The sequence below is a fragment of the Lissotriton helveticus genome, chromosome 8 (genome assembly GCF_964261635.1).
Source record: "Lissotriton helveticus chromosome 8, aLisHel1.1, whole genome shotgun sequence".
Lineage (NCBI taxonomy): Eukaryota > Metazoa > Chordata > Amphibia > Caudata > Salamandridae > Lissotriton > Lissotriton helveticus.
Genome location: NC_136069.1, coordinates 1,325,148,430 through 1,325,176,051, shown reverse-complemented (window position 1 = coordinate 1,325,176,051; position 27,622 = coordinate 1,325,148,430). Strand labels below are relative to the sequence as shown.

The 27,622-nt window shown below is 47.3% G+C and overlaps 1 protein-coding gene across 1 annotated transcript in view; it reads right to left on the bottom strand.

Annotated features, from left to right (window-relative positions):
- The window catches only part of LOC144773341 (amine oxidase [flavin-containing] A-like), a 667,192-nt gene that overhangs the window by 62,383 nt on the left and 577,187 nt on the right, over window positions 1-27,622 (bottom strand). The window contains exon 9 of the mRNA XM_078658306.1: window positions 11,274-11,370. Within this exon, the coding sequence (XP_078514432.1) occupies window positions 11,274-11,370 (97 nt within the window). The remainder of the gene's footprint in view (window positions 1-11,273; window positions 11,371-27,622) is intronic.

Here is a 27,622-nt window from a genome sequence, read left to right as displayed (position 1 = left end):
TCACCGTTTTTTAGCTCACTGCACCATCCCAGTTCAGAACCTGGCTACATGCAAATTAGTCTGTCCCTGGCCCAGTCCATCATGGGAACAGGGCAGACCAAACTACCAAGCCAATTCTTTACTGGAAAGGAAACAAGCTTCCGGGGACCGGTTTCTGGCATTACAGCCGTCTTCGGCCCGGTTTGCTTGAATCCTGATGGTGCAGTGAGCAAGGGACTCACATCTGAGCATACCCCTCCACACTTGTGGTGGCCAAAACGATTCATAAAGGGGGTGGTGATGGACAGAGTATCTGAATTAAGCAGAACACTCCTACCCAGTGAAAAGATCAGGGCTTGATCCATCACCGTTTTTTAGCTCACTGCACCATCCCAGTTCAGAACCTGGCTACATGCAAATTAGTCTGTCCCTGGCCCAGTGCATCATGGGAACAGGGCAGACCAAACTACCAAGCCAATTCTTTACTGGAAAGGAAACAAGCTTCCGGGGACCGGTTTCTGGCATTACAGCCGTCTTCGGCCCGGCTTGCTTGAATCCTGATGGTGCAGTGAGCAAGGGACTCACATCTGAGCATACCCCTCCACACTTGTGGTGGCCAAAACGATTCATAAAGGGGGTGGTGATGGACAGAGTATCTGAATTCAGCAGAACACTCCTACCCAGTCAAAAGATCAGGGCTTGATCCATCACCGTTTTTTAGCTCACTGCACCATCCCAGTTCAGAACCTGGCTACATGCAAATTAGTCTGTCCCTGGCCCAGTGCATCATGGGAACAGGGCAGACCAAACTACCAAGCCAATTCTTTACTGGAAAGGAAACAAGCTTCCGAGGACCGGTTTCTGGCATTACAGCCGTCTTCGGCCCGGCTTGCTTGAATCCTGATGGTGCAGTGAGCAAGGGACTCACATCTGAGCATACCCCTCCACACTTGTGGTGGCCAAAACGATTCATAAAGGGGGTGGTGATGGACAGAGTATCTGAATTAAGCAGAACACTCCTACCCAGTCAAAAGATCAGGGCTTGATCCATCACCGTTTTTTAGCCCTGATCTTTTGACTGGGTGAGAGTATTCTGCTTAATTCAGAGACTCTGTCCCTCACCACCCCTTGTTGTAAATATTTTTGTCCACCCTAAGCGGGGAAGGGTATACTCAGACATGAGTCCCTTGCTCATTGCACCATCAGGATTCAAGCAAGCCGGGCCGAAGACGGCTGTAATGCCAGAAACCGGTCCCCGGAAGCTTGTTTCCTTCCCAGTGTAAGAATTGGCTTTTGTAGTTTGGTTTGCCCTGTTCCCATCATGCACTGGGACAGGAACAGACTAATTTGCATACAGCCAGGCTCTGAAACTGGGATGGTGCAATGAGCTAAAAAACGGTGTTGGATCTAGCCCTGATCTTTTGACTGGGTGAGAGTATTCTGCTTAATTCAGAGACTCTGTCCCTCACCACCCCTTGTTGTAAATATTTTTGTCCACCCTAAGCGTGGAAGGGTATACTCAGACATGAGTCCCTTGCTCATTGCACCATCAGGATTCAAGCAAGCCGGGCCGAAGACGGCTGTAATGCCAGAAACCGGTCCCCGGAAGCTTGTTTCCTTCCCAGTGTAAGAATTGGCTTTTGTAGTTTGGTTTGCCCTGTTCCCATCATGCACTGGGACAGGAACAGACTAATTTGCATACAGCCAGGTTCTGAAACTGGGATGGTGCAATGAGCTAAAAAACGGTGTTGGATCTAGCCCTGATCTTTTGACTGGGTGAGAGTATTCTGCTTAATTCAGAGACTCTGTCCCTCACTACCCCTTGTTGTAAATATTTTTGTCCACCCTAAGCATGGAAGGGTATACTCAGACATGAGTCCCTTGCTCATTGCACCATCAGGATTCAAGCAAGCCGGGCCGAAGACGGCTGTAATGCCAGAAACCGGTCCCCGGAAGCTTGTTTCCTTCCCAGTGTAAGAATTGGCTTTTGTAGTTTGGTTTGCCCTGTTCCCATCATGCACTGGGACAGGAACAGACTAATTTGCATACAGCCAGGTTCTGAAACTGGGATGGTGCAATGAGCTAAAAAACGGTGTTGGATCTAGCCCTGATCTTTTGACTGGGTGAGAGTATTCTGCTTAATTCAGAGACTCTGTCCCTCACCACCCCTTGTTGTAAATAACAATGATATCTATGGCAGGATCCCCAAGTGTGAAGTTGGAAAAAGCAGTCTGCGTAAACTTCATCTGAGTGGAATTACTTTGAGTATCCGCATCAACTAAAACAATTGGGTTACTACTGGGGATTGGATCTGCAGAGACCATTGGACCCTTAATCCACGTATTTAATGTTGTACGTTGTGAATTCAAACGTGGAGGCTGTTTCCGTTTAGGGCAGGCTGGTTTCACCACCTTCCTCTTCCTTCTTGTTCCACATACTTCTGGGTTAGGAGTTATATCCAGATTGGCTGTGGTCAGTAATTCGGTTGGACTACACCCAGATTCAAAGTCAACAATTGTTCTTATGCCCAGCATATTCTCTCCGGGGGAGGTTTGTGGCGAAAGTTCAGTGACTCTGTGTGTCGATACCTGTGCCTCGCTTTAATGTATAGTATCAGTTTGTGCTACACATTGGGATTTTATGGGGCCCATGGACAATCTTCTCTCCGTCAGCTCAATCATCCAAACATCCAAAAGTGCCAGTAGTAAATCGCACCACTCACCACTGCAGAGTAAATCTAGCTCTGGTTGTTAAGGGAGTGGCCCAGCCCGGCCCGAACGGCCACAGACGGCCCACCCCTTGCCTGGCTTAGCCCGGTACCTGCCCACGTGCGTCCCGCGAGGCGGAAGGCGTTCCGCACTCTTCTAGCACCTCTGGGCGTGGCGGGAGCATCACAGGTGCGCCGGCAGTCCCCGGGGCAGCCGGGAGATGTAGTCGCTGGCCGTTGCCCTCACGGCTGGGAAAACGCGCTGAAAGCTGGAAGCACGGCCATTGCCCTCACGGCCTCCTAGACACTGCCCGAACATTGTCGGTTAGTTTCTGGCCCCCAAAGCATGCTCGGCACTCCACGCTCTTCTAGCGCCTCCGGGCGCGGCGGGAGCGTCGCAGGTGCGCCATTGGTCCCCGGGGCAGCCGGGAGATGTAGTCTCTGGCTGTTGCCCTCACGGCTGGGAAAACACGCTGAAAGCTGGAAGCACGGCCGGTACCCTCACAGCCTCCTGGACACTGCCCGAACACTACCGGTAAGTTTCTGGCCCCCAAAGCACGCTCGTTGCTCCACGCTCTTCTAGCGCCTCCGGGCGCGGCGGGAGCATCACAGGTGCGCCTGTGGTCCCCGAGGCTGCCGGGAGATGTAGCCTCTGGCCGTTGCCCTCACGGCTGGGAAAACGTGCCGAAAGCTGCAAGCACGGCCGTTGCCTTCACGGCCTCCGGACACTGCCCGAACACTGCCGGTAAGTTTCTGGCCCCCCATGCTCACTTGTTTACCTCACAGCATGTCAGGTGCGCTGCAACATGCGCTCAATCATTGTCCCTACATTCATCCATACTTTTATACTAGAGTGAACATAGACATGACACATCTATGTGATTTCGAATGTTTCATTCACATTCTGAGGAATGCCGGAGCTGGAGCAGTACATGGCCGTGCCAAGCCCACATTACATGGTTGCCCAGTGGTGGCCCAACCAGAGTCCTTGGGGGAATGAAAAGGTAATCTAAAGAGAAAGAGTTCAGTCCGCAGTCAGATTGCTGTGTCATTGGTAACTAGAGCAGATATGGCAGTCCATATCGGAGTCCAGGTGAATGTCGCAGAGTGTTCCGGGGGTCATTGAGAGGTGTTGTCCCAGGGCATGATGCATAGGGCAGAACTAGGCAGGGACAGGCCATATGGCGGGGATGGATGCTACTACCTCCTTCCTCACACAGTCATTACCATCCACATCTTACTCCTCTGATACGTCTTCTGTGTCCGGTGTGTCAGGTGTGTCTAGTGGTGTTATGGCTGCATCACTGTGTGGCACTAATACATCAGGATGCGAAGGTGCTAGGGCTGCATTGCTGTGTGCCACTGACAATAAAGGGTGCGAAGGTGATAGGGCTGCATCACTGTGTGCCACTGACACATCATGGGTCGGAGATGTGTGTGTCAAAGTTCCCGCAGCAGTTATCTGGGACAGGCTCAGTGGCAGCAATGGCATGAGGAGGATCAGCAATGCATGGACGATCCCAGCTACATCTCGCTGGTGTTCAGCTGTGGCAGCCATACTTCCAGCCTGCATCAGCTCCATGGTCTCCATTATCCTGCGCATCTGTGCCAACTCTGTACTGTCATCGCTGGAGCCTGTCTGACTACACTGTTCTTGTATCTGAGTAATGGCCCTAGCGATGTCAGACAAGGATTGTCGGAGAGCATGGTGCAGACAGTTGGTGTCCGTTAGGGACTGTAAGTGGTCCCTGATGGGACTCAGACACCCACGTATGGCATCGAGTTTGGCTGCCACAAGGTCAAACCCCACCCGCAGCTGATCAGCCATCTCCTCCTGGCAACCCAACACACTGCATTGGAAATCCATGTATTGGTTGTGGGGGTCCTGGGAGACAGTCGTGGTTGTGTGTGCTTCCTGCTGTGTGGTCTGTGAAGGGGATGGGGTAACCTCAAGGCAGCTGGTGGGGTGCGGAGGCTGTCCATTATATGTTGGAGGGTGTCTGTGCAAATGTGCAGGGTGTACTCTTCATAATCACTGAAGATATGTGTGGTCTGCTCTGCAGGAGGTGTTGATTGTCCCTCTGCAATGTAAAGGGGAGACGCAGGTTAACAGAGTGTTCCATGTATGTGGACGCTTTGTAGATGTTTATATACAGACTGCATGACAATGTACATTGTGACTGTTTTGGTGGAGCTGGCTATTTGATGGGAGACAGTGGACATTTCGCCTACATGATGGATGTGTGGTTGTACTCGTATATTATCATCTCACAGTGCCATGTATTGCCAGATGTGATTGGCCAGTTTCTACGCACAAGCGGCACCAGTTGTGTCCTCTGCCCTGTGGAGTAAGTGTTGCACTTTGCACCACATTGCCGTCAATGTTGATGTGCTGTGATTGCTGTGTGTGTGTGCTGCATTGTGGGAGAGTCGCCCATGCAGCTCTGATTTAGCGGCCCCTTATCCCTTTGAGGCACTGTGCCTTTGACTTGTGTGCTTTTCGGGTGCTGGGATGTTTGCGACTTGGGTCATTTGTGCTCTTGGACAGATTTTGTGCTCTTGTGCATTGTTTGTCTGCAGATGTGTTATTGACGTCATGTGTTGTAGGTGCACGTGGATGTGTCAGAGTGTGACCTGCTCCTTTCCAGATGTGATCCACACTGGGCCACCTCAATGTAGTCTTGTGCACCAGGTCATGTATTTTGACTGCAGCTATGCTATTGGTCATGCAGTGTCACTTGCATTGTCAGTGTGGCTCACAGAGTCGCTGCTTTTCTGGATTCTGCACATGTGCATGGGTAGGTTGTGGCACTGGTGATATGGAGGGGGCCCATTCGTGCACATTGTGGACGGGGGGCTTCTTGGTGTTTCTATGTGTGCTGCAGTGTGCCAAGGGTATCATGGACATGTCCCACTATCACTGTGCGTGTGCAGTGTGCTACACAGGATTGTGCATGTGAGCCATTGTGCCCATCTCCTTCCGCCCACCCAGTACCTGGTGGTTTCTCACCCTATTGCTGTTGGGTGAGGTCATATTGGGCTGTATCCACACCTCCAACTCCTTGCACCGTCTCCACACTGATGACTGTGGCCACCATTTCCTCCACCTCATCCAGCTCCTCCTGTGGCGCTGGACTACCACATCCAGTCACCTTTGATCCCTTCATGTTGGCGGCGAGTTTCTGTTTGGTCTGGCTTTGCACATCATGCCACCGCCTCTTGACCTCATCCACTGACCTCCTCGACACTCTGACTGCATTAACGTTGTTGATGATGGACCGCCATATTTCTGTTTGTCTTGCCAATGATGCAGTGGAGGTGACAAACAGTTGTTGGTAGTGTTCTATCACCTCCGTGATGATGATCCGGTCTTCCTGCGGACTGAACCCCATCTTCCTCTTCCTCTTCTCCTTGCCATTTCCCGAACATGGGGTTCCTGGCTGGTCCTCTGGGTGGCTTGTGGGGTTCAGGTTGTCCTCTGCACTCAGTCAGGGTGCATCCATGGTGCTACGCAGTTTGCTTTGGTTTTGGTGTATTTTTTTTGTTGCTTTTATAGTGCATTTTCCCACACGAAGCATGGGAATTGCAGGCCTATCGCTGGTTGTCACTGATTTTTGTATCGTGTTTTGGGGCATCGCATCTTTTTTGACGTTCGGGTTTCGCATTTTTTTGGGGTCGCGTACATTTTTAGGCGGTCATTTGGACGTGTTATCCTGCTACTATCGCATCGTGCCACTGGGTTGGGACTACAACGTTGACACAGTGTTATTGTGTCGTGATAGACTGTGATGCGAAGAGTTGCGTTAATTTAATTTGGAGATGATTATCACACGTTCTTGAGTATATGTCCCAGGGATTCTTGTTGCTGTAAATGTATATGTAACACGTACTTTACTCTCAATGCTTGCGCCTCAAAATTAAATACATCTCCTCCTCTCCTGAAATTCTAAATGTCATATATCACCCATCCAAACTCCCCGCCCCTACCCCCTGGGAATAAATGCACATTTAGAGAACAATGTGCATATCACTAATCAACTGTTGATATCTGAAATAATTTTCTGTGGAAAACCAAATCTTGCATTTAATTTACTTAACTCCTTCTAACAATGAACGAATTCAACACTGCAAACACACACACAAGCCAAGACATCTACTATAGATCTCATTATCTCAAATATGCCTTTTTGATCTCATTCCTGAATATCACAAAAATTGGTCAACCAGTAACTGAGATATCATGAATCTATGACACTAAAATATTGCTCACAACAACGTAGTTCTGAACGCTACCAGAAACCATTTCACCTATCTCTACACTCCAAGATGAGTACCATGACAAAGTCCAATATAAAAATGTCATAAATAATCTATTCAATGGCATAGTACCTTTCAAGAAATAAGGATGAAATTACAAACCTCGTCTCAATGGTTCTCAGGACAACATAATATTGAATGAAAATGAGCAAGGATGTAATAGAGAACTTGGAGACACTGATTCTGCCCGATAGTCTCCAATTCAACAAAAACGAAAATCAGTTACAAGACATTATTAAAGAGAAATATACAAAAACTTGTTTACACCATTCAAATACGTCAGCAATTGTCCACATTCCTAGCTGTTAATGACTCACAACCTCATGAGAGGATTCTGTGCATTAAAAAAATCAATCCATTCAGTTTTTCTTCTCCTTTTTAACCAACAACCAGCTTATTCCCTAAACTAAGTGGGAATTGCAATGAAACTCTCAAAATGATCTAATAAAGATTATTGCCACTGTGAAACCATCTAACCATTTCACAGAGCCCAATCTGACTTCTCTAGACGTGAAATTCTATTTTGTATTATGCAGGACAAAGTTAACTTTCATTTAAGGTATACCCCTGACTGTCAATCAAGTAAAGCTTTATCAATGCTGAAAAAAATCCTCCGACAACTTTGAGGACCTTACAATTCAAACATTTATGAGGTCTTTTCCATGCATTGGAGGTTACTGAAAGTTGTGTGTTTATGCAATTTAAAGCATACATCAATGAGAGCAGCCTATTTGAGGATGCATTACATAGTCTAGATAATGGCAACTCAAGCCTACTTATTCGTCTTGACCTGTCAAATGATTTTGACACAGTAAATAAGAATACACTTCTCAAAATCCTAGACGACAACTTGGCATTAGTGGCAAACTGGCTTAATTCCAAACTTACCAACTGATCTCAGCAGTTAAAACTAAGCAACTCATACTCCACCCCAGTTTATCACTCACAAGTGTTTCTTTGAGGGCCTATATTTGCTCAAACCCTTTTTAATCTCTATCTTGAACCCCTTGAGGGCATCATCAAATATCAAGGTATTTTATGACATCAGGATCTTGAAGACACACTGCTATATCTATACATGTCCGAGCGAGATGAAATTTCACACTTAACCAAAATGTGTGAAAAATACCAGGGTTGGATGCTACTTTACCATTTGAAAGAGAATGTGCATAAAACAGACTTTCTGTTAATCTGTCCTCCTCAGTCCAAGATCCAAGTTTAACTTTGACTGGACTCTTGTATTATTATAGAATCTAAACCTTAGTACAAGTAAGTGGATCCCCACGCAGCTGGGAAAGAGGACACAATGTCTCTGCCAACCCAGCTGCTGTCCCCCTGCCATATTTTGACTTCAAAGAGGGAAATGTTTGCTGGAAGTGCTTCAGCCAACAACACAGGAGCACTCTAGTGAAAACAACAATGCCTGTGTCATGAGTTCTCTACAGGGCGCAATGCAACTCTCCCCTATGTTAGCCTAACTGTAGGTTGAAGGACGCTTTTGCTTTGCAGACATTATGAAGTTACAAGTTTGTTTTTGTGCCATACTATTATTTTACAAATAGGCTGCACAAGTTTTGTTGTTCAGCTCTTCTGCTGCGATTCAGTCTGAACATTTCGCACAAGGTCAAACAATATTGTGCCTTGTTATTCTCTGTGGTCGGTCACTAACACATTCTATCACATGGACATAATAGAGAGACCCAGTGTTGTTTTCTAGCATGGCATCTCCTATCATATAAGCCAAGTCGTGTCATTTTGAATATAGACATGAGAATTTCTAGCAGAGCAAAGGCCCCACAATTAGCATGCTAGCTCTACACAATCTAAGATACAGAGCAGCTAAAGGCAAATGCCAGGTATGGGGCCGGTTCTAAACCCAGAGATCTCTGTTATATCACTGTGCTCATTTAGTGAGGTTAGGCTTAGGCAAATATATGATTTGCCATGATTGGGCTTTTCATTGTGTACAGTTTACTGATAATGCAAATTACTCTGCTCAGTGTCATATGCTTTCTAATTGAAGCACAGTTGCTGCTGCATGATAAGAGCATGATAGTTTCAATAAATATTGTGAACTTTCCTTGTGTCTTTCATTTGTTTATTATGGACATGCATGAGTGAGGGAATGAAAGGTGATGAGTCTGACCTGTTAACATGTTTCATCTGGGGGACTAGAGTGTTGTGTTCTGGGATGCCAACTTACCTGTTACTCTGGGATGGTTAGGAGAGCAGATAAGGCACTGTGAGCTAGTCAGGATTTGGGCCCATAGGCACTAAGGTGGTAGGTGACTCCGTCCCTCCATACTGATGTTCTGTGATCCCAGGCACAGTTCTGTTTCAAAACAGAATCCCTGCAATACCTGCTGCCAACCATACCATGGCATGCAGTGTTTTAATTTGTCAACGGCAAACCCCCAAAATTGTGGCTATTTTTTCAAAAATATAATGTAATGAATCTGATATGCTGAGAGATTCATTTACTTCCATCATATCATGGACATTGATAACTTCTTTTAATACCCATGCTGTACGTTGTGGTCAAAAGCAGTACAAAAAAACATGGGAGACACAGTATCAGAAGGTCCAGCCTAAAACTGAAGGCCTTTCAACATCTAGTGGGTTAGTGGCGCCCCTGACTGACAGGGCATTTCTATGTGTGGGCAAAGCTGAGGCTCCATGCTTTAAAAACAGCAGTTTTATACCTTCTACTGGTGGTGGCAGTGAAACGGAGTAATGAGAGGACAGAATATGCACACATTCTTAACAATGTTGCATCACAATCTAACTCTGTAGGAGTACCTAAATCTTTACTCTCCAGTAAATGGAATGGCCAGGAGTGCCCTATTTCAAGTGAGATGACTATGAGGAACCAAACATTTCAACCCAGGTCCTGACCTCAAGATAACAGTTCAATCCTTAGGTCTAAAAATCCTGATTTGTGAAAACTCATTTCTTATTAGCATTTATCAAATAAATGTGGCCTAGCACGAAGTGACACTTTTCGTCTCTGAGAGTAAATGCTTTGATCTCATCAATCCAATGGTACTGATAATACAATGGCTACTAATTGAACCATGTCACACAGAGAAATATAAGAATATACAGGGGCAAACAAGTCTAACCTCTGTACACTGAAATTCAAATCTGGGACCTTCAGATCACATTAGATGTCAATGGTGAGCATTTAACTCACTGAGCAAGCCTAACAGCTCCAGAAGGATTCATTCCTCAATTTAGCTTCTGAAAAATATACAGCGGAATATTGGTGTGCATGTCATCTCACTCAAAACTTAAAAAACATTACCACTAGTTTTCTTTAATCTACAACAGAACAACAGCTTGCAATACAAATTCGATTAATCTACAGGATCATTTGTGACTTTCTGACGAGGAAATCAGGCACAACTGTTAGACCTTCATCCTTCTAAATGAGATAAAAGAGAAAACCATTTCAGCTTATAATCCCTGAGCAGATTTAATGAGGACCAAACACCACAAAGTATGTTTAATTAGTGAGATGAATTGAATGCCAGTTGTTAGACTTTTGTCATCCTTGAGACAAAATACCAAGTGACGCCCTTTTACCTGTCTGATTGAAATGATGAGAAGCGAATACTTCAGACATGTCACTTCCTTGCTGTCACTTACATTACCAATGTTGCAATGCTACCAAACATGGCATATTTGCTTTGATTGCCTTCAATTGTGCCTACCTGCTCATATATTTATTTTAGGATGATGAAACTAAAGCACATGCATTAAAAAAAACCTACTTTTGAGGATTGTGTTGCATAACTATTTCCTGTTTGGGTGTCAGTCTGGTGTACTAACAAAGCATTGGGTTTTCAATATTTACCTGTACTTATTTTGACTCCCAAAATATACCCAAGGTACCCAGATGTGGCGTTAAGAATAAAAAATATACACCTACCTGTATAGGTTTATGTAAATATATTAGTAGTCGATATTCTGGGGTCCATGTAGAGGACGTTGACATTGCTATTTTGACATACAACTGATGGTTACCTATACAGGTTTGTTTTCTGGAAGTAGCTGTGGGTTACAGAGAAAGATCTACAGGACCCACAGTGGGTAGCATTCAATGTTCAATGTGTATGATCTGCAGTTCCCCATAAACCACCTTAATTCTATGTGCAACTTTTGTTGAAAACAGTTTGTAACACTCTATCTATAGCAAATTAACCCATGGAACTTGTATTTTCAGGGACATCCAAATAGCACATGCTAAGTTGAAGGTATTATCAATTACCCCATTATGGCGGGAAATGATCCATCAGGCTTGGTATCATCCAGAGCTACTCCAATTGGACAATCATCATCTTCCATTACCATCAGTCCACAATAATCTGTTAAACATAAAGAAACAGACAATATAAATTGTCATTTGCATGGTCTGGCTTTTACTTATTGCAGCGATATGTTTTAATGATGGCACATATTTCAACATCACTTCTCACTCTTGCTTATTTTCAACAATCCCTCCCAAACACTCTTCAATATTTTCCATTTAGGTCTGGCATTAGCCAAGACGTTCTTTAAAAAAAATGCATATGTATGTACATACATACAGGTCACTTTGGGTAAGGTGTCTTCATCCATTAGTCTGTTAAATTGCCATTCACATTATGGTTCTCCCCACCACAGCATACAGTATCCGGCAAAGGCTCAGCACACATTTACAATTAACTGTATTCACTGTGAATGGGGGGATTTTGCTAGTGCACATTGACCTTAAAAATATGTCTCTTCATTGTCTGTTCTGGTGGGCCGATCTGTCTTTTTTTCGTACTTATCTTTGGGCTGCTGCTAAACTCACTGGTCATATCTTTTGGAATACTTAGTTCAGGGAAACATTAAAAACCAGATTGGTAAAATTGTGAAGCTTTCATTTACATAGATGAAAGGCTGCGCTGTCTGCACTGATGTGGCAATAAGCCCCACAACCCAAATCACATTGAAGACGAAGTATCTATAGGCTAATGCCTCTCAACTAATTCCAAGTGTTTGTATATGTCAAATAACCAGAGTCCATGCAACTAATTGTAATAGTAACAGAGTGATTTGATCAGCAGCAGCTTTTGTGGCAAAAGAGTTAGCAAGCTTAGCTCTTAAGTTCAAGTTCAAGTTCAGAAATTTGTATAGCGCGCTACTCACCCAGAGGGTCTCAAGGCGCTTGAGGGAGGGTGGGTGCATTACTTATCGAAAAGCCAGGTTTTTAGATGCTTTCTGAAGGAGAGGTGGTTCTGTGTAAGGCGGAGGTGAGTGGGGAGAGAGTTCCAGGTTTTGGCCGCTAAGTAGGAGAAGGTTCTTCCTCCCATAGTGGATCTGTGGATACGCGGTATTGCGGCGAGGGCTTGATTGGATGATCGTAGTTGGCGGGGAGGTGTGTAGAAGGACAGTCGTGTGTTGAGGCATTCGGGACCTAGGTCGTAGAGGGCCTTGTGTGCGTAGGTGAGGAGACGGAACGTTATTCTCTTGTTGACGGGGAGCCAGTGGAGGTCTTTCAGGTGACCGGAAATGTGAGCTTGACGGGGGATGTCCAGAATGAGTCTAGCTGATGCATTTTGGATGCGTTGGAGTTTTTTCTGTAGTTTGGCTGTGGTTCCGGCGTAAAGGGTATTTCCATAATCCAGTCGGCTAGTGACCAGTGCGTGGGTGACTGTCTTTCTTGTTTCGATGGGGATCCAACGGAATATTTTTTTGAGCATGCGTAGGATGTTGAAGCATGAAGATGAGACGGCATTGACTTGTCTGGTCATCGAGAGGGAGGAGTCTAGGATGAAGCCCAGGTTACGTGCGTGATCTGTAGGTATGGGTGCTGTGCCCAGGGCCGGTGGCCACCATGAGTCGTCCCAGGCAGAGGGGGATGATCCTAGGATGAGGACTTCCGTTTTGTCCGAGTTTAGTTTTAGACGGCTGTTCTTCATCCATTCGGCTACTTCTTTCATTCCTTCATGTAGATTAGTTTTGGCGGTGTTTGGGTCTTTGGTGAGGGAGAGGATCAGCTGGGTGCCATCTGCGTAGGAGATGATGTTGAGGTTGTGTTGTCGCGCAATGGATGCGAGGGGACTCATGTAAATGTTGAAGAGGGTGGGACTGAATGATGATCCTTGTGGTACGCCGCAGATGACTTCGGTGGCCTCTGATTTGAATGGGGGGAGGCGGACTCTCTGGGTTCTTCCGGCGAGGAACGAGATGATCCAGTCCAGAGCTTTTCCTTGTATTCCGACGTTGCTGAGGCGTTGTATGAGGGTTCTATGACAGACTGTGTCGAAGGCGGCGGAGAGGTCAAGTAGGATGAGGGCAACTGTTTCTCTGTTGTCCATTAGCGTTCGCATGTCGTCTGTAGCAGCGATGAGGGCAGTTTCGGTGCTGTGTTTGGCTCGGAAGCCGGACTGTGAGGGGTCGAGGGAGTTGTTGGATTCAAGGAAGGCGGCGAGCTGACTATTGACGGCTTTCTCAATGACTTTGGCAGGGAATGGAAGGAGTGAAATGGGGCGGTAGTTCTTAAGTTCGGAGGGGTCTGCTGTGGGCTTCTTCAGAAGGGCGCTGAGTTCGACATGTTTCCAGCTTTCCGGGAAGGTGACGGAGTTGAAGGAACAGTTGATGACATCGCGGAGATGGGGTGCGATGATGGAGTCTGCTTTGTTGAAGATGTGGTGGGGACATGGGTCGGTTGGTGAACCTGAGTGGATGGAGTTCATCAGGCGGATGGTGTCTTCAGTAGTGATTGGGTTCCAGGAGCAAAGGTTGTGAGAGTGCTGTTTTGGTTCGGAGGTGGGTGGAGTGGTCTGTTCTTCGGACTGGTTTTCGAAGCTTTTATGTATGTCGGCGATTTTGTTGTGAAAGAACGAGGATAAAGAGTTGCAGAGGTCTTGGGAGGGAGTGATGTCGTTGGTGCTGGCGGTGGGGTTGGTGAATTCTTTGACGATGTTGAATAGTTCCTTGCTGTTGTGGGCGTTGTTGTCGAGTTGATCCTTGAATGCTGATTTCTTGGTGAATCGGATCAGTTGGTGGTGTTTGCGGGTGGCGTCCTTGAAGGTGGTCAGGTTGTCAGAGGTTGGGTTTTTTCTCCATGTTTTCTCGAGGGTACGACATAAATTCTTGGATTTCTTAAGGTCATCGTTGAACCAGGGTGCTTTTTTGCTACCTTGTTTGATCTGGTGGTTTTTCAAGGGTGCTAATTCGTCAGCGCTGTGGGTGATCCATTGTGTGAGTTTGGTGGCAGCTTGGTTTGGGTCCGGTGATATGGTAGGAGGGTTTTGGTTAAGCGATGTGAAAAGTTGGTCGGTGGTGATTTTGTTCCAGTTTCTTCGAGGAATAGGTTGTGGGGGGTTGTGGGTCATGGTCTTTTTGTAGCTGAAGTGAACGCAGCTGTGATCCGTCCAATGGAGAGCTGTGGTTTAATCGAAGGAGATGTGTTTGCTGGAGGTGAAGATAGGGTCAAGCGTGTGTCCGGCTAAGTGGGTGGGGGTGTCAACAACTTGTTTGAGTCCGAGATTGGCCATGTTGTCCATAAGGGTAGTGGTGTTGCTGTCGTTTTTCTTTTCCAGGTGGAAGTTGAGGTCTCCCAGTAGAATGTAGTTCTCGGATGTGAGGGCATGTGGGCTGATGAAGTCAGTGATGTCTTCGTTGAATTGTGTGCGGGTTCCTGGTGGTCTGTAGATGAGGGTGCCTCTAAGTGTGGTCCTGGGGTCGGTGTGGATCTGGAAGTGAAGGTGTTCGGCGGTCGCGAGGTTATCGTCGGAGCTGGTCGTGATTCGGAAGGTGTTCTTATGGACGATGGCGATGCCTCCTCCAGTTTGGTTGGTGCGGTCTTTTCGGATGATATTGTAAGCGTCTGGGATGGCTATGGCGATGTCGGGCGCTGATGAGGCGTTCATCCAGGTTTCTGTAAGGAAGGCGACGTCCGGCGATGTAGTGTCGAGTAGGTCCCAGAGTTCAGTGGCGTGTCTGTGGACCGAGCGGGTGTTCAGCAGGATGCACTTTAGGTGGTTAGGGTCGGAGCTGTGTTTGGAGGAAGTGGATTTGGTGAGGGTCCTGATGCAGGTGAATTTGCAGGAGTGGCAGGTGAAGGGTCCATGGGTGTATCCTGGGGCGGCTTGGTAGCAGTTTGGTGGTCGGCCGGGGTTGAGGGCAGAGAGGGTTGTGGCGTCGTACGTAATGCGGGTGGGGTGGAGTTTGCGGGGGCCAGGGGGTCTGGCGCTGGGCGCGGTCCAGGCGCGGACGGGCGTAGACGGGCTTACCTTTGGCGCACCTTCGGCGCGCATGGGGCACGACTGCAGCGCGTGAACGCTGCGCGTAGGCTCCTCTGACATAAGTGGATAGTGGAAGGGGAGGGGCGAGGGAGGGTCAGCTTGGAGGCGGGAGCGGGCTGGAGCTCTAGGCAGGGAGGCACAAACAACAACAACAAAATGGCTACAAGCGCCAATAACGAAACCGGACTGGGGCACGATCGGCAATAGCGCGATGTAAATGGCAGTGGCACACACAAATAAATCTGCAGGCAGCACAGCGTAAGTTAAAAAGTCGTACAAGTGCACCTTGGCAATCAAGCGCTATGATCAAATTAACCTCAGCAATTTAGTAATTATTAATAGGCAGGCGGGGCAATCTATCGCTATCAATTAAAATAAAATAATTATACAGGCTGAAACAGTGCAAGGCGAGATCGCTACGATACCAGGTGAGGCAGGGAGCAGCGTGTGGAGCGACCGCTTCTGCTGGGAGCAGGATTCACTAAACCATAAGTGGTTAAGTGAAATGTTTTTGTACAAACCTAGCCCATGCCTTTTATTTTTTATACATATTCCTTATAGATAGTGTTAATGTTGGACTTGGCCCTTTCAGCAGAGTCATCCCCAGAATTTTTGCCTTCACCGTCTTCTTTTCTGAACCCATTTGTGTTCACTTTTAGGACTCTGGGCACATTTATCACTACCAGTGCTAACGTGTTTGTGCTCTTTCCTTTAAACATGGTAAGATTGGTTTACACCCTACAGAAGAAGGACTGTTGTAGTACTCTGCTGTTAGAAGGACTGCTATCCTGCTGCCCTGTTACTCTGATGCCAGCAGTCCGCCTTGCTTAGAAGGAAGAGTGGACCTGCACCCTTCGTCTCATGCTGAAGTGACTCCAAGGGTCAGTTGACTGTCCTCCTATTCTGAGCTACAGGGACATAATAAGCTCCAGAGGCTACCTGCTTCCGCCGAGCTGACCTGCTGCCTGGACGTGCCTTAGCCCTGTTGCCTCTGCTGGAGTGCGTTCCTTACCCCCAAGAGGTGCCCCTCAGGTCCTGGACCCTTGGTGTGTCATCAGGTGAGCTCCTCTCCAAGAAAAGGAGAAATCCTTAAGTTGATCGATCTTTGTGACGCGAACGGGCCGGTTTGTGCCAAGATCTTGCGGCATGCACTAACTACCAATGCAAAGCTCAGGGGAACCCGACTGTTTGCGCTACAGCGACCGTCAGCAACAACCTGCAATGTGAGATTTACTCATCACGCAACAACATCAACAGCCTGCAGTGACCATCTATGTGAATCTCCGACAACAGCCGTCCAAGATGCCCAATAAGCTCTTCATGCTACAGTGACGACCGTCCGCGACACCCGGCCGGCTCTTAACGCTAATGCTAAATAAACAACCATCTGCGACGGGATGCGATGCTCTCCTTGGTCCCTGTATCCAGCCCAAGCTCCATTGCAGTTGGCCTGAACTTGTGACTTTCACCGGGTCTCTCAAGACCAGAGAGCCACTAGTGGCACTTTGTGCTTTTAGGTGCTCTACTAAACTAAAGCATTTAAAATTGCATATCTCCGGTTGTACTACTTGGATTTTATTTGTACTTGTGTCAAATATTTTAATTAAATTTACCCTATTTTTCTAAATTGGTGTGGGATTTTTATTGTGTTATATTTTGACTTTGTTACTGTTTGAAGTGCTGCATAAATACTTTACACTTTGCCTCTAGGTTAATCTTGACTGCTTTTGTGCCGCTCTACCAGAGGGTTAGGCAAAGGCTAATTTTGGGTTTGCTTGTGTTTCACCCTGGCAAGAATTGTGGTTGCAGCTTTTATAGTGTATCACCCCCCACAAGTAACCTCATTTCCTACAGTTAATACACAGAAAAATAATTGTTTTTATTCGGATTGGCAACCATATAGGTGCTTTTCCACACCTAAAATGCAGATATTTTTTGTTAAACGGGACACAATTGGTACATTATAAATGCATTATACGTATTTTGCTGCCAGCGACAGCAGCTGGGGTTTCCCTTGTAGGTCTGAAACATGCCCTTGACTCGAGAGTCCATATCTGATTAGTGAGCAATGGTGCTTTTTTTAATTCGTTTTTGTGGTGCTACTGGCCTTACCTGCCAATCGCTCCTTGAAATATCACATTTTCAAATACCAGTGAAGCTTTTATTTATGAGAATGAAAGTCTGAAATGCTGGCGTGTGGCGACAATACACACCAAAACACATCTCGCATTCAAGATGATCTGCCTCTCCAAGTGTTCTTACAAAGCATAAAAGATGATGCTTTACAACCGAATACGTATTGAAAGAAAAGGTTTTTCAGGTGAAAGCCTGCACTACCTGCACAGGTAGTGGTCGAAGTGGGAGGGAAAAAGTAGGGGAACTGTGGGCAGAGAATCAGAGGGTGAGGCAATAAATGCCACACGCCTCCTCGAAATCAAAGTAATCTGTTTGCGCCTGCTGTCTCTGGATGTATCCCAACTGTTTATAAATAGCCAATAACAAAAGCCATTGCAGCAAGTTCCATACTGACAAACCAGCAGGAGCAACAGTTTTGTGACATAAACAATTAGAATGTTATACTTTTAATTGTAAACCAGGACTCTTTTTTTTTTCATACACGACCTTCGCGGATTGTGGGAATAAATTATGATTTAAATCAGAATAAACTATATTCTGACTTGTGACCATATGGGTGCTTTTTCCCGCCTGGAATGCTTCTTCTTCTTTTCTTTCTCCTGTAATTTTGGCAAATGTTCATGAAATTCCATTATAAAAACGAAATAATTTATACTTATTTGCCGAAATGTGATATGCGGATATCTCACATGACTTTTTCCACGACGGCACGCACGTCACTCTGAAAACATTCTCACGAAATACCAGCAGGAGATTGGTTCAAGTAGAAAATATGTCTTCGTGAGACAAATTCAGCACGAATAAGCCTTCCTTGTTATGTGGCACTTTCAAAAAAAAAATGGGTGACACAAAATGATGATATCATGCCAAGCTTCACAAGCATATCTAAAATCTTACCCAATTTTGAATAAGACTTAGGGGAGTTGTTGGTGTCTTTCTTATGCACAACACACATTCGTTTTAGATAGTCAGGCGATGCTGCACTTGTTTTCACACCATGCTATGGCAGTATTTCTGGGTGGGCAGCATCACGACACCTGTCTGAATGATAAACCAGAGCTGGTGTATCTGGCAACCATGCCCTCGTGACATGGAGTGAATGGGAACATACACAAACCTCTAAAACACCTTATTCCAATCCTCCATTTCAGGCATTCCTAGATAGACCCATTCCAACATGGGCCTGCACATGCCCCTAAAAGCGCCTTGTTTCAGTCCTGCAGCATCTCCAACAATTTCAAACCCTGGCTATGCCACCCATCCATTCTACCCACAGTACTTCCTGCTGTTCCTTTCTGAGCTCTGACAGCATTCTTCTTTTGTGTCCAATAGCACCGGCTGCTATGCTGGTCTTGGGTTAAGTAGTCCCACTCAGTCCAGCTCTACAGCATAGCAAGCATTGTCATTCACACATCTGTTATCACCATTAGCATGACCACTACCACCAACACTACCACCGATAATTATCAGTAATATCCTCCACCACCATCACTACCATCTTCACCATCACCATCAATACTATCCCATCATTACCTCCTTCACTATATCCATCCTCACAGCTATGACTACTGTTCCTATCCCATCCATACCACTACCATCACCCTTATTACCACTAACGCCATCATTACTACGAAAATACCCACCACAATCAAGAGCATCACCAGCCATGCCATTACTACCACCATCACAACTATCACCATATCCAACAATACTACCATCACCATCACTGCTCCCATTCAAACCGCTAACATCTCTACTCCCTCCACCATCACCCCACCATCTCCACTACTACCACCATCACCAAACCACTGCAATGACCATTGCTACCATCATTACCACATCTACCACAGCTACCACCACCACACTTGTGGGTGTTTGTGTGTATACCAGTATTGTGCATGACAGTAACATGTGACATTATAGTGTGTGTGAGAGTATAATAGAATGAATAATGTGGTCATGTTTGTGAGATTGCATGTTCGCCAGTAAACAAGCCAGACCTGCTGTATTTGCCTATGGTGGTTTGCTTTTCCTTTGGATTGTTTGTAACCTCTTGATCTCCACTCTGTGCCATTGTTTTTACTTCAGGCTTCGGGCGCCACATCGGGCTTCTTTGCAGATTAATTACATTTTCGCCCCCATTGGCACAGGGCTTTGAATGCTGGCTCTGAGAACCTAGCTTAATACAGTTTTATTGGAATGGAATTGTTGGCATATGTTTGATAATGATGTTACTCATAACATATGCTGGTAAGTGAGGATGTTCCTGTCATCCAAGCACCTTTTGTATAAACAAAACATTTTTTTTTTTTGTAAACACTTTATTGAAATCAGTAAAGCAATCTACATTGACAGCAATTTGATACACTTCTCGTACTCTGGAATAGCAAGTGGCGGTATCAACAATACAAATGGAACCTGCAACTGTACTGTAAGATTGCATTGTAGGATAACATGCATACAATAGTGTTATTTTTCTGATAAGGCAACAGGTGTGGATAGACTGTAAATCAAAATGCACGTACAAAACAGAAAAGGGAATAGAGAAAAACAGAAATCATACGGGATATCTTGCGAGAACAGCACCTTAAGTCAGCTTGTAAGACAATGCACATAACAAAGCAGTAAACAAGGACATATAACTTCAAAACTACACTTGCATTTTACACAAGCATTGGCAGAGGCAATCAGTCTGGCTGACAGTACTTTGGCTTTGCCGATGATTGCTTTGTTTTACCTTTTTTTAATAAATAAATAAATTGTGGGAACTGGCAAGTTCTTGCTAACATTAAAAAAACACATTGGGGAAAAAGTAAAACAAATATTTGTTTTTTTAAAAAGTACACATTGCCATTGTAGTCCTTGGCTCTTTGTGACAGGCTAGACTGTGGTCGCTCACAGTAATCTTATCCAACAGCTAATGCTGGCTGCCGCATTGCCCCATGCCATAATTCTGTAGTGGACAGAAGAAAAATGTGAATGACACAACAACCGACCAATGGATGAAGAGGGTTGGCTGAAAGTACCTGTAATTAAGAATATTATAGATATAATTTTCCTAATATCAAAAGGAATTGGTACGCCAGATCTAAAAATGAAAGGTTAGATTTACATAGGTAGAAGAAAGCAAACGCATGTGAATGACACGTCTGAACTACTTTGTCACAAGTACTGACAATAGGCTGAATATTTAGGTGGCTAATGCTTTTACAGTCGAAAGTTATACCTAGGCTAGAAATAGAATGATAGAATGGACAAACATGCTTTTGTACTGTTCATGAACTTAAATGAGTGTACTCTAAAATGTTTCCTCGCTGCTTTAAAATATAACACACCTGTCAATAAAATAAGAGTTTCATTAGTACACTGCTGCTGCAGTGACGGGAGTGCAAGAGGGGTCTTTAGCGGTAGGATGGAGCCCCTCCCCTGCTGCGCCCTGCCTAGGCTGCGTAGGCACCCGGAAGGGGCCGCTTCTCCTCTTTGAGCAGCACTGCGAGCTGCATTTCTCAGGACTTGGGCACCTTAGTCTGGCCTGTTTTTGGTGCTTGAACTGGGGCTGGGGGGGCAGCTGTGAGGGGCACCCCTCCTCTCTCTTCTACTGCACTACACAGGTCACAAAAGTGTTGGAGTGCCAGAGGAGAGAGCAGCGCGTACCACTGAGGGAAGTGTAGGTGAATATGAACCCCCACTCACCTCACCTGAGTTGGACCCGTTGAAACATCGAATGGTGGCCAGACTTGTTATGTATTTTTATACCAATATTTTTGGAATCGCGTACCCCATTCCCTTCTATCACTGGTACTTTTATTGTCATGACTGCCTCCTGCTCAGTGGGTACAGACTCGGGGTGCTGAACTTGGGGTGTGACAGCTCTCAAAGATATCACTCCACCACCTGCTTTGCCCATGCTTCGCCTCACCGGCATGCCCCCTTTACTGAGCATGTCACTACCGCATTATGTGGCACACACATATGACTCAAGAGGATTCCCCTGCGCCCCCGTTGGTGGTGGGGATGTGCCCTCCTTCCTCCTCTGCAGTTCCTGGACCGACTTCAGCATCTGGCGATAAACTGGGCGCCTATCAGGCTGCGATAGACTCTACAAGTGAGGCCCTGCAATACAAAATGGACTCCTTGGTTGTGGATTTTGGCCTGCTGAGGGATGACAGAAAATGGCTAATAGAGTACACAGTGTAGAAACTGCTGTTTCTGAACTGATGCCTACCACAAAGGAACATAGCTATATGCTCTCCATGATGGCTGAGCATGTCAGGATCTTAAAGCATAGAATGCAGGACCAGGAGGGCAGATCAGGCGCAATAACATTAGACTTATTGGTTTACCAGAGAACACAGAGGGAAGATCTATGGTCGCCTTTCTTGAGGATCGGTTGTAGGAGGTTCTGCCCTTCGGGGGACTGTTCAAATGATTTGCCCTTGAAAGAGTGCCCCAGGTACTGGCTTATTCCCCTGCACCTGGCGCCCCACTGTGCCCTGTGGTGGTCTGCGTACTGCACTTCTAGGACTGTGACTAACTACTGCAACAAGCCCGTAATTCAGGGTCATTTTTGGTTGAGAATGCAAAAGTGTCCATCGTGCCTGCCAATACAGCCACTATACAGACATTCAGAGCTTCATTCACTGCGGTGAAAAAGTGCTTAAATGACCTTTCCATCACTTATGCACCATCGTTTCCCACCAAATTATGAGTGCAGATTGATGGCAAATCCATATTTTTGATAATCCTACTGAGGCCTGGGCCTGGATCAACATCTATGACTCTCTTACCCCCCTTCAGTGGCTACCCCGCAACTGGGTGGCTATGAGAGAGACACAAACAGGTTCACAGAGGTGCAGGGGTATCCAGGCCCAGGCCTACTGAGGCCTGGGCCTGGATCAACATCTATGACTCTCTTTCCCCCCTTCAGTGGCTACCCCGCAACTGGGTGGCTATGAGAGAGACACAAACAGGTTCACAGAGGTGGAGGGGTATCCGCCCTACCCAAAAGCAGGCCTGAGATGGAAGGGTTCAGGCGCTGGCAATGGCTGCTATGCTGGTTTCCATTGTTGGAAATGTGGAGAGCAGAGCATCCTCGGGTGAAGACTCTGGGTCAGGCACTGAGAGTGTTCGGGGCTCGGACTACAGAGTTCTGCTCCCTAAGGTCACACTCAGAACAGCAGATGGAATTATATGATGCTTGTGGGAAGCGGTGCTATAATGGGTTCTCCATGTTTATATGATCCAGGCAGCTTTAGATCCTTATACATTATACAGTATGTTGGGTTAGGCTGGGGGAATGGGTTTGAACTCTTTAGCAGGTGTTTCTCTTCTCCCTCCACTTACCTTTGAGAAATGGCTCCTATCCAAACCACCTTAAGGTGTGATCACGTCAGCCTCAGATTGTCCTGGTGGCTTTTTGTTGGGGCGTGCTTTTCTTTTTTAGCCATTGGTAGGCACTTCTTGCTTTGACTGGCCAGTGGGAAGGTTCTCAGCTTGAGTTACAGCCTATACGGCTGAGTGTGCAGGATGCTACTAGAGGGTCTCATTCACACATCACTAGGTTAAATACCCGATCAATCAATCAATCAAGTAAATTTGTATAGTGCGCTACTCACCCGCTAGGGTCTCAAGGCGCTGGGGGGGAGGAATCCGCTACTGTTCGAATAGCCAGGTCTTGAGTTGTTTCCTGAAGGAGAGATGGTGCTGGGTCAGCCGTAGGTGGGTGGGGAGGGAGATCCACATTTTGGCCGCCAGGTAGGAGAAGGGTCTTCCTCCGGCGGTAGCTTTGCGAATTCGTGGGATGGTCGCGAGGGCGAGGCTGGCGGAACAGAGCTGGCGGGTGGGTGTTTAGAATGTGAGGCGGTTGTTGAGGTACTTTGGTCCCATGTCGTGGAGAGCCTTGTGTGCGTGGGTGAGGAGTCTGAACGTGATCCTCTTGCTGATGGGGAGCCAGTGCAGGTCTCTCAGGTGGGCAGAGATGTGGCTGTGACGTGGAATGTCCAGGATGAGTCGAGCAGAAGCGTTCTGTATGCGCTGGAGTCTTTTCTGTAGTTTGGCTGTGGTCCCAGCGTAGAGGGCGTTCCCATAGTCCAGTCGGCTGGTGACGTGGGCCTGGGTGACCGTCTTCCTGGTCTCGGTGGGGATCCACCGGAAGATCTTTCCGAGCATGCGCAGGGTGTTGAAGCATGATGACGAGACGGCGTTGACTTGTTTGGTCATTGTTAGGGAGGAGTCCAGGATGAAGCCCAGGTTGCGTGCGTGGTCCGTGGGCTTGGGGGCGGTGCCCAGAGCAGGGGGCCACCAGGAGTCGTCCCAGGCGGAGGGGGATGATCCCAGGATGAGAACTTCCGTCTTGTCTGAGTTCAGTTTCAGACGGCTGAGCTTCATCCACTCCTCGACGTCTTTCATTCCTTCCTGGAAGCTGGCTCTGGCGGTGGGAGGGTCGTTGGTGAGGGAGAGGATCAGCTGGGTGTCGTCCGCGTAGGAGATGATGTTTAGGTTGTGTTGGCGTGCGATGGCTGCGAGGGGGCTCATGTAGACGTGGAAGAGGGTGGGGCTGAGCGAGGATCCTTGAGGTATGCCGCAGATGACTTCGGAGGCCGCGGATCGGAAGGGGGGGAGGCGGACTCTCTGGGTTCTTCCGGAGAAAAATGAGGTGATCCACTCCAGGGCCTTCCCTTGGATTCCGGTGTTGCTGAGGCGCTGTACTAGTGTTCGGTGGTACAGAAGGGGGTGGTGATGGACGGAGCATCTGAACCAATCAAACACTCACACCCAGTCAACAGATCTGGGGTGGCTGAGTGAGCTAAAGAATGGTGATGGATTAAACCCAGATCAGTTTACTGGGGGTGAGTGTTTGATTTGCTCAAACGCTCTGTCCATCATCCCCTTTTGTATCGCTTTGTTCGCCCTAAGTGTGGCAGGGTATGCTTAGACGTGAGTCTCTTGCTCACTTGGCCACTGGATTCAAGATAGCCTGGCTGATGAGGATTATGAATCCGAAACCGGTCCCAGGATGCTTGTTTCCGGTCCAGGGAAGACATGGCTTGGCAGTTCGGGCTGGACTGTTCCCATAAGGCACAGGGTCAGACTGATTTGCATATGGCCATGTCTGAACTGGGGTGGCTGAGTGAGCTAAAGAATGGTGATGGATTAAACCCAGATCAGTTGACTGGGGGTGAGTGTTTGATTTGCTGAAACACTCCGTCCATCATCCCCTTTTGTATCGCTTTGTTCGCCCTAAGTGTGGCAGGGTATGCTCAGACGTGAGTCCCTTGCTCACTTAGCCACTGGATTCAAGATAGCCTGGCTGATAAGGATTATGAATCCGAAACCGGTCCCAGGATGCTTGTTTCCGGTCCAGGGAAGACATGGCTTGGCAGTTCGGGCTGGACTGTTCCCATAAGGCACAGGGTCAGACTGATTTGCATATGGCCATGTCTGAACTGGGGTGGCTGAGTGAGCTAAAGAATGGTGATGGATTAAACCCAGATCAGTTGACTGGGGGTGAGTGTTTGATTTGCTCAAACGCTCCGTCCATCATCCCCTTTTGTATCGCTTTGTTCGCCCTAAGTGTGGCAGGGTATGCTCAGACGTGAGTCCCTTGCTCACTTGGCCACTGGATTCAAGATAGACTGGCTGATGAGGATTATGAATCCGAAACCGGTCCCAGGATGCTTGTTTCCGGTCCAGGGAAGACATGGCTTGGGAGTTCGGGCTGGACTGTTCCCATAAGGCACAGGGTCAGACTGATTTGCATATGGCCATGTCTGAACTGGGGTGGTTGAGTGAGCTCAAAAATGGTGATGGATTAAACCCAGATCAGTTGACTGGGGGTGAGTGTTTGATTTGCTCAAACGCTCCGTCCATCATCCACTTTTGTATCGCTTTGTTCACCCTACGTGTGGCAGGGTATGCTTAGACGTGAGTCCCTTGCTCACTTGGCCACTGGATTCAAGATAGCCTGGCTGATGAGGATTATGAATCCGAAACCGGTCCCAGGATGCTTGTTTCTGGTCCAGGGAAGACATGGCTTGGCAGTTTGGGCTGGACTGTTCCCATAAGGCACAGGGTCAGACTGATTTGCATATGGCCATGTCTGAACTGGGGTGGCTGAGTGAGCTAAAGAATGGTGATCGATTAAACCCAGATCAGTTGACTGGGGGTGAGTGTTTGATTTGCTGAAACGCTCAGTCCATCATCCCCTTTTGTATCGCTTTGTTCGCCCTAAGTGTGGCAGGGTATGCTCAGACGTGAGTCCCTTGCTCACTTGGCCACTGGATTCAAGATAGCCTGGCTGATGAGGATTATGAATCCGAAACCGGTCCCAGGATGCTTGTTTCCGGTCCAGGGAAGACATGGCTTGGCAGTTCGGGCTGGACTGTTCCCATAAGGCACAGGGTCAGACTGATTTGCATATGGCCATGTCTGAACTGGGGTGGCTGAGTGAGCTAAAGAATGGTGATGGATTAAACCCAGATCAGTTGACTGGGGGTGAGTGTTTGATTTGCTCAAACGCTCCGTCCATCATCCCCTTTTGTATCGCTTTGTTCACCCTAAGTGTGGCAGGGTATGCTCAGACGTGAGTCCCTTGCTCACTTGGCCACTGGATTCAAGATAGCCTGGCTGATGAGGATTATGAATCCGAAACCGGTCCCAGGATGCTTGTTTCCGGTCCAGGGAAGACATGGCTTGGCAGTTCGGGCTGGACTGTTCCCATAAGGCACAGGGTGAGACTGATTTGCATATGGCCATGTCTGAACTGGGGTGGCTGAGTGAGCTAAAGAATGGTGATGGATTAAACCCAGATCAGTTGACTGGGGGTGAGTGTTTGATTTGCTCAAACGCTCCGTCCATCATCCACTTTTGTATCGCTTTGTTCACCCTAAGTGTGGCAGGGTATGCTTAGACGTGAGTCCCTTGCTCACTTGGCCACTGGATTCAAGATAGCCTGGCTGATGAGGATTTTGAATCCGAAACCGGTCCCAGGATGCTTGTTTCTGGTCCAGGGAAGACATGGCTTGGCAGTTCGGGCTGGACTGTTCCCATAAGGCACAGGGTCAGACTGATTTGCATATGGCCATGTCTGAACTGGGGTGGCTGAGTGAGCTAAAGAATGGTGATGGATTAAACCCAGATCAGTTGACTGGGGGTGAGTGTTTGATTTGCTGAAACGCTCAGTCCATCATCCCCTTTTGTATCGCTTTGTTCGCCCTAAGTGTGGCAGGGTATGCTCAGACGTGAGTCCCTTGCTCACTTGGCCACTGGATTCAAGATAGCCTGGCTGATGAGGATTATGAATCCGAAACCGGTCCCAGGATGCTTGTTTCCGGTCCAGGGAAGACATGGCTTGGCAGTTCGGGCTGGACTGTTCCCATAAGGCACAGGGTCAGACTGATTTGCATATGGCCATGTCTGAACTGGGGTGGCTGAGTGAGCTAAAGAATGGTGATGGATTAAACCCAGATCAGTTGACTGGGGGTGAGTGTTTGATTTGCTCAAACGCTCCGTCCATCATCCCCTTTTGTATCGCTTTGTTCGCCCTAAGTGTGGCAGGGTATGCTCAGACGTGAGTCCCTTGCTCACTTGGCCACTGGATTCAAGATAGCCTGGCTGATGAGGATTATGAATCCGAAACCGGTCCCAGGATGCTTGTTTCCGGTCCAGGGAAGACATGGCTTGGCAGTTCGGGCTGGACTGTTCCCATAAGGCACAGGGTCAGACTGATTTGCATATGGCCATGTCTGAACTGGGGTGGCTGAGTGAGCTAAAGAATGGTGATGGATTAAACCCAGATCAGTTGACTGGGGGTGAGTGTTTGATTTGCTCAAACGCTCCGTACATCATCCCCTTTTGTATCGCTTTGTTCGCCCTAAGTGTGGCAGGGTATGCTCAGACGTGAGTCCCTTGCTCACTTGACCACTGGATTCAAGATAGCCTGGCTGATGAGGATTATGAATCCGAAACCGGTCCCAGGATGCTTGTTTCCGGTCCAGGGAAGACATGGCTTGGCAGTTCGGGCTGGACTGTTCCCATAAGGCACAGGGTCAGACTGATTTGTATATGGCCATGTCTGAACTGGGGTGTCTGAGTGAGCTAAAGAATGATGATGGATTAAACCCAGATCAGTTGACTGGGGGTGAGTGTTTGATTTGCTCAAACGCTCCGTCCATCATCCCCTTTTGTAGTACTAGTGTGCGGTGGC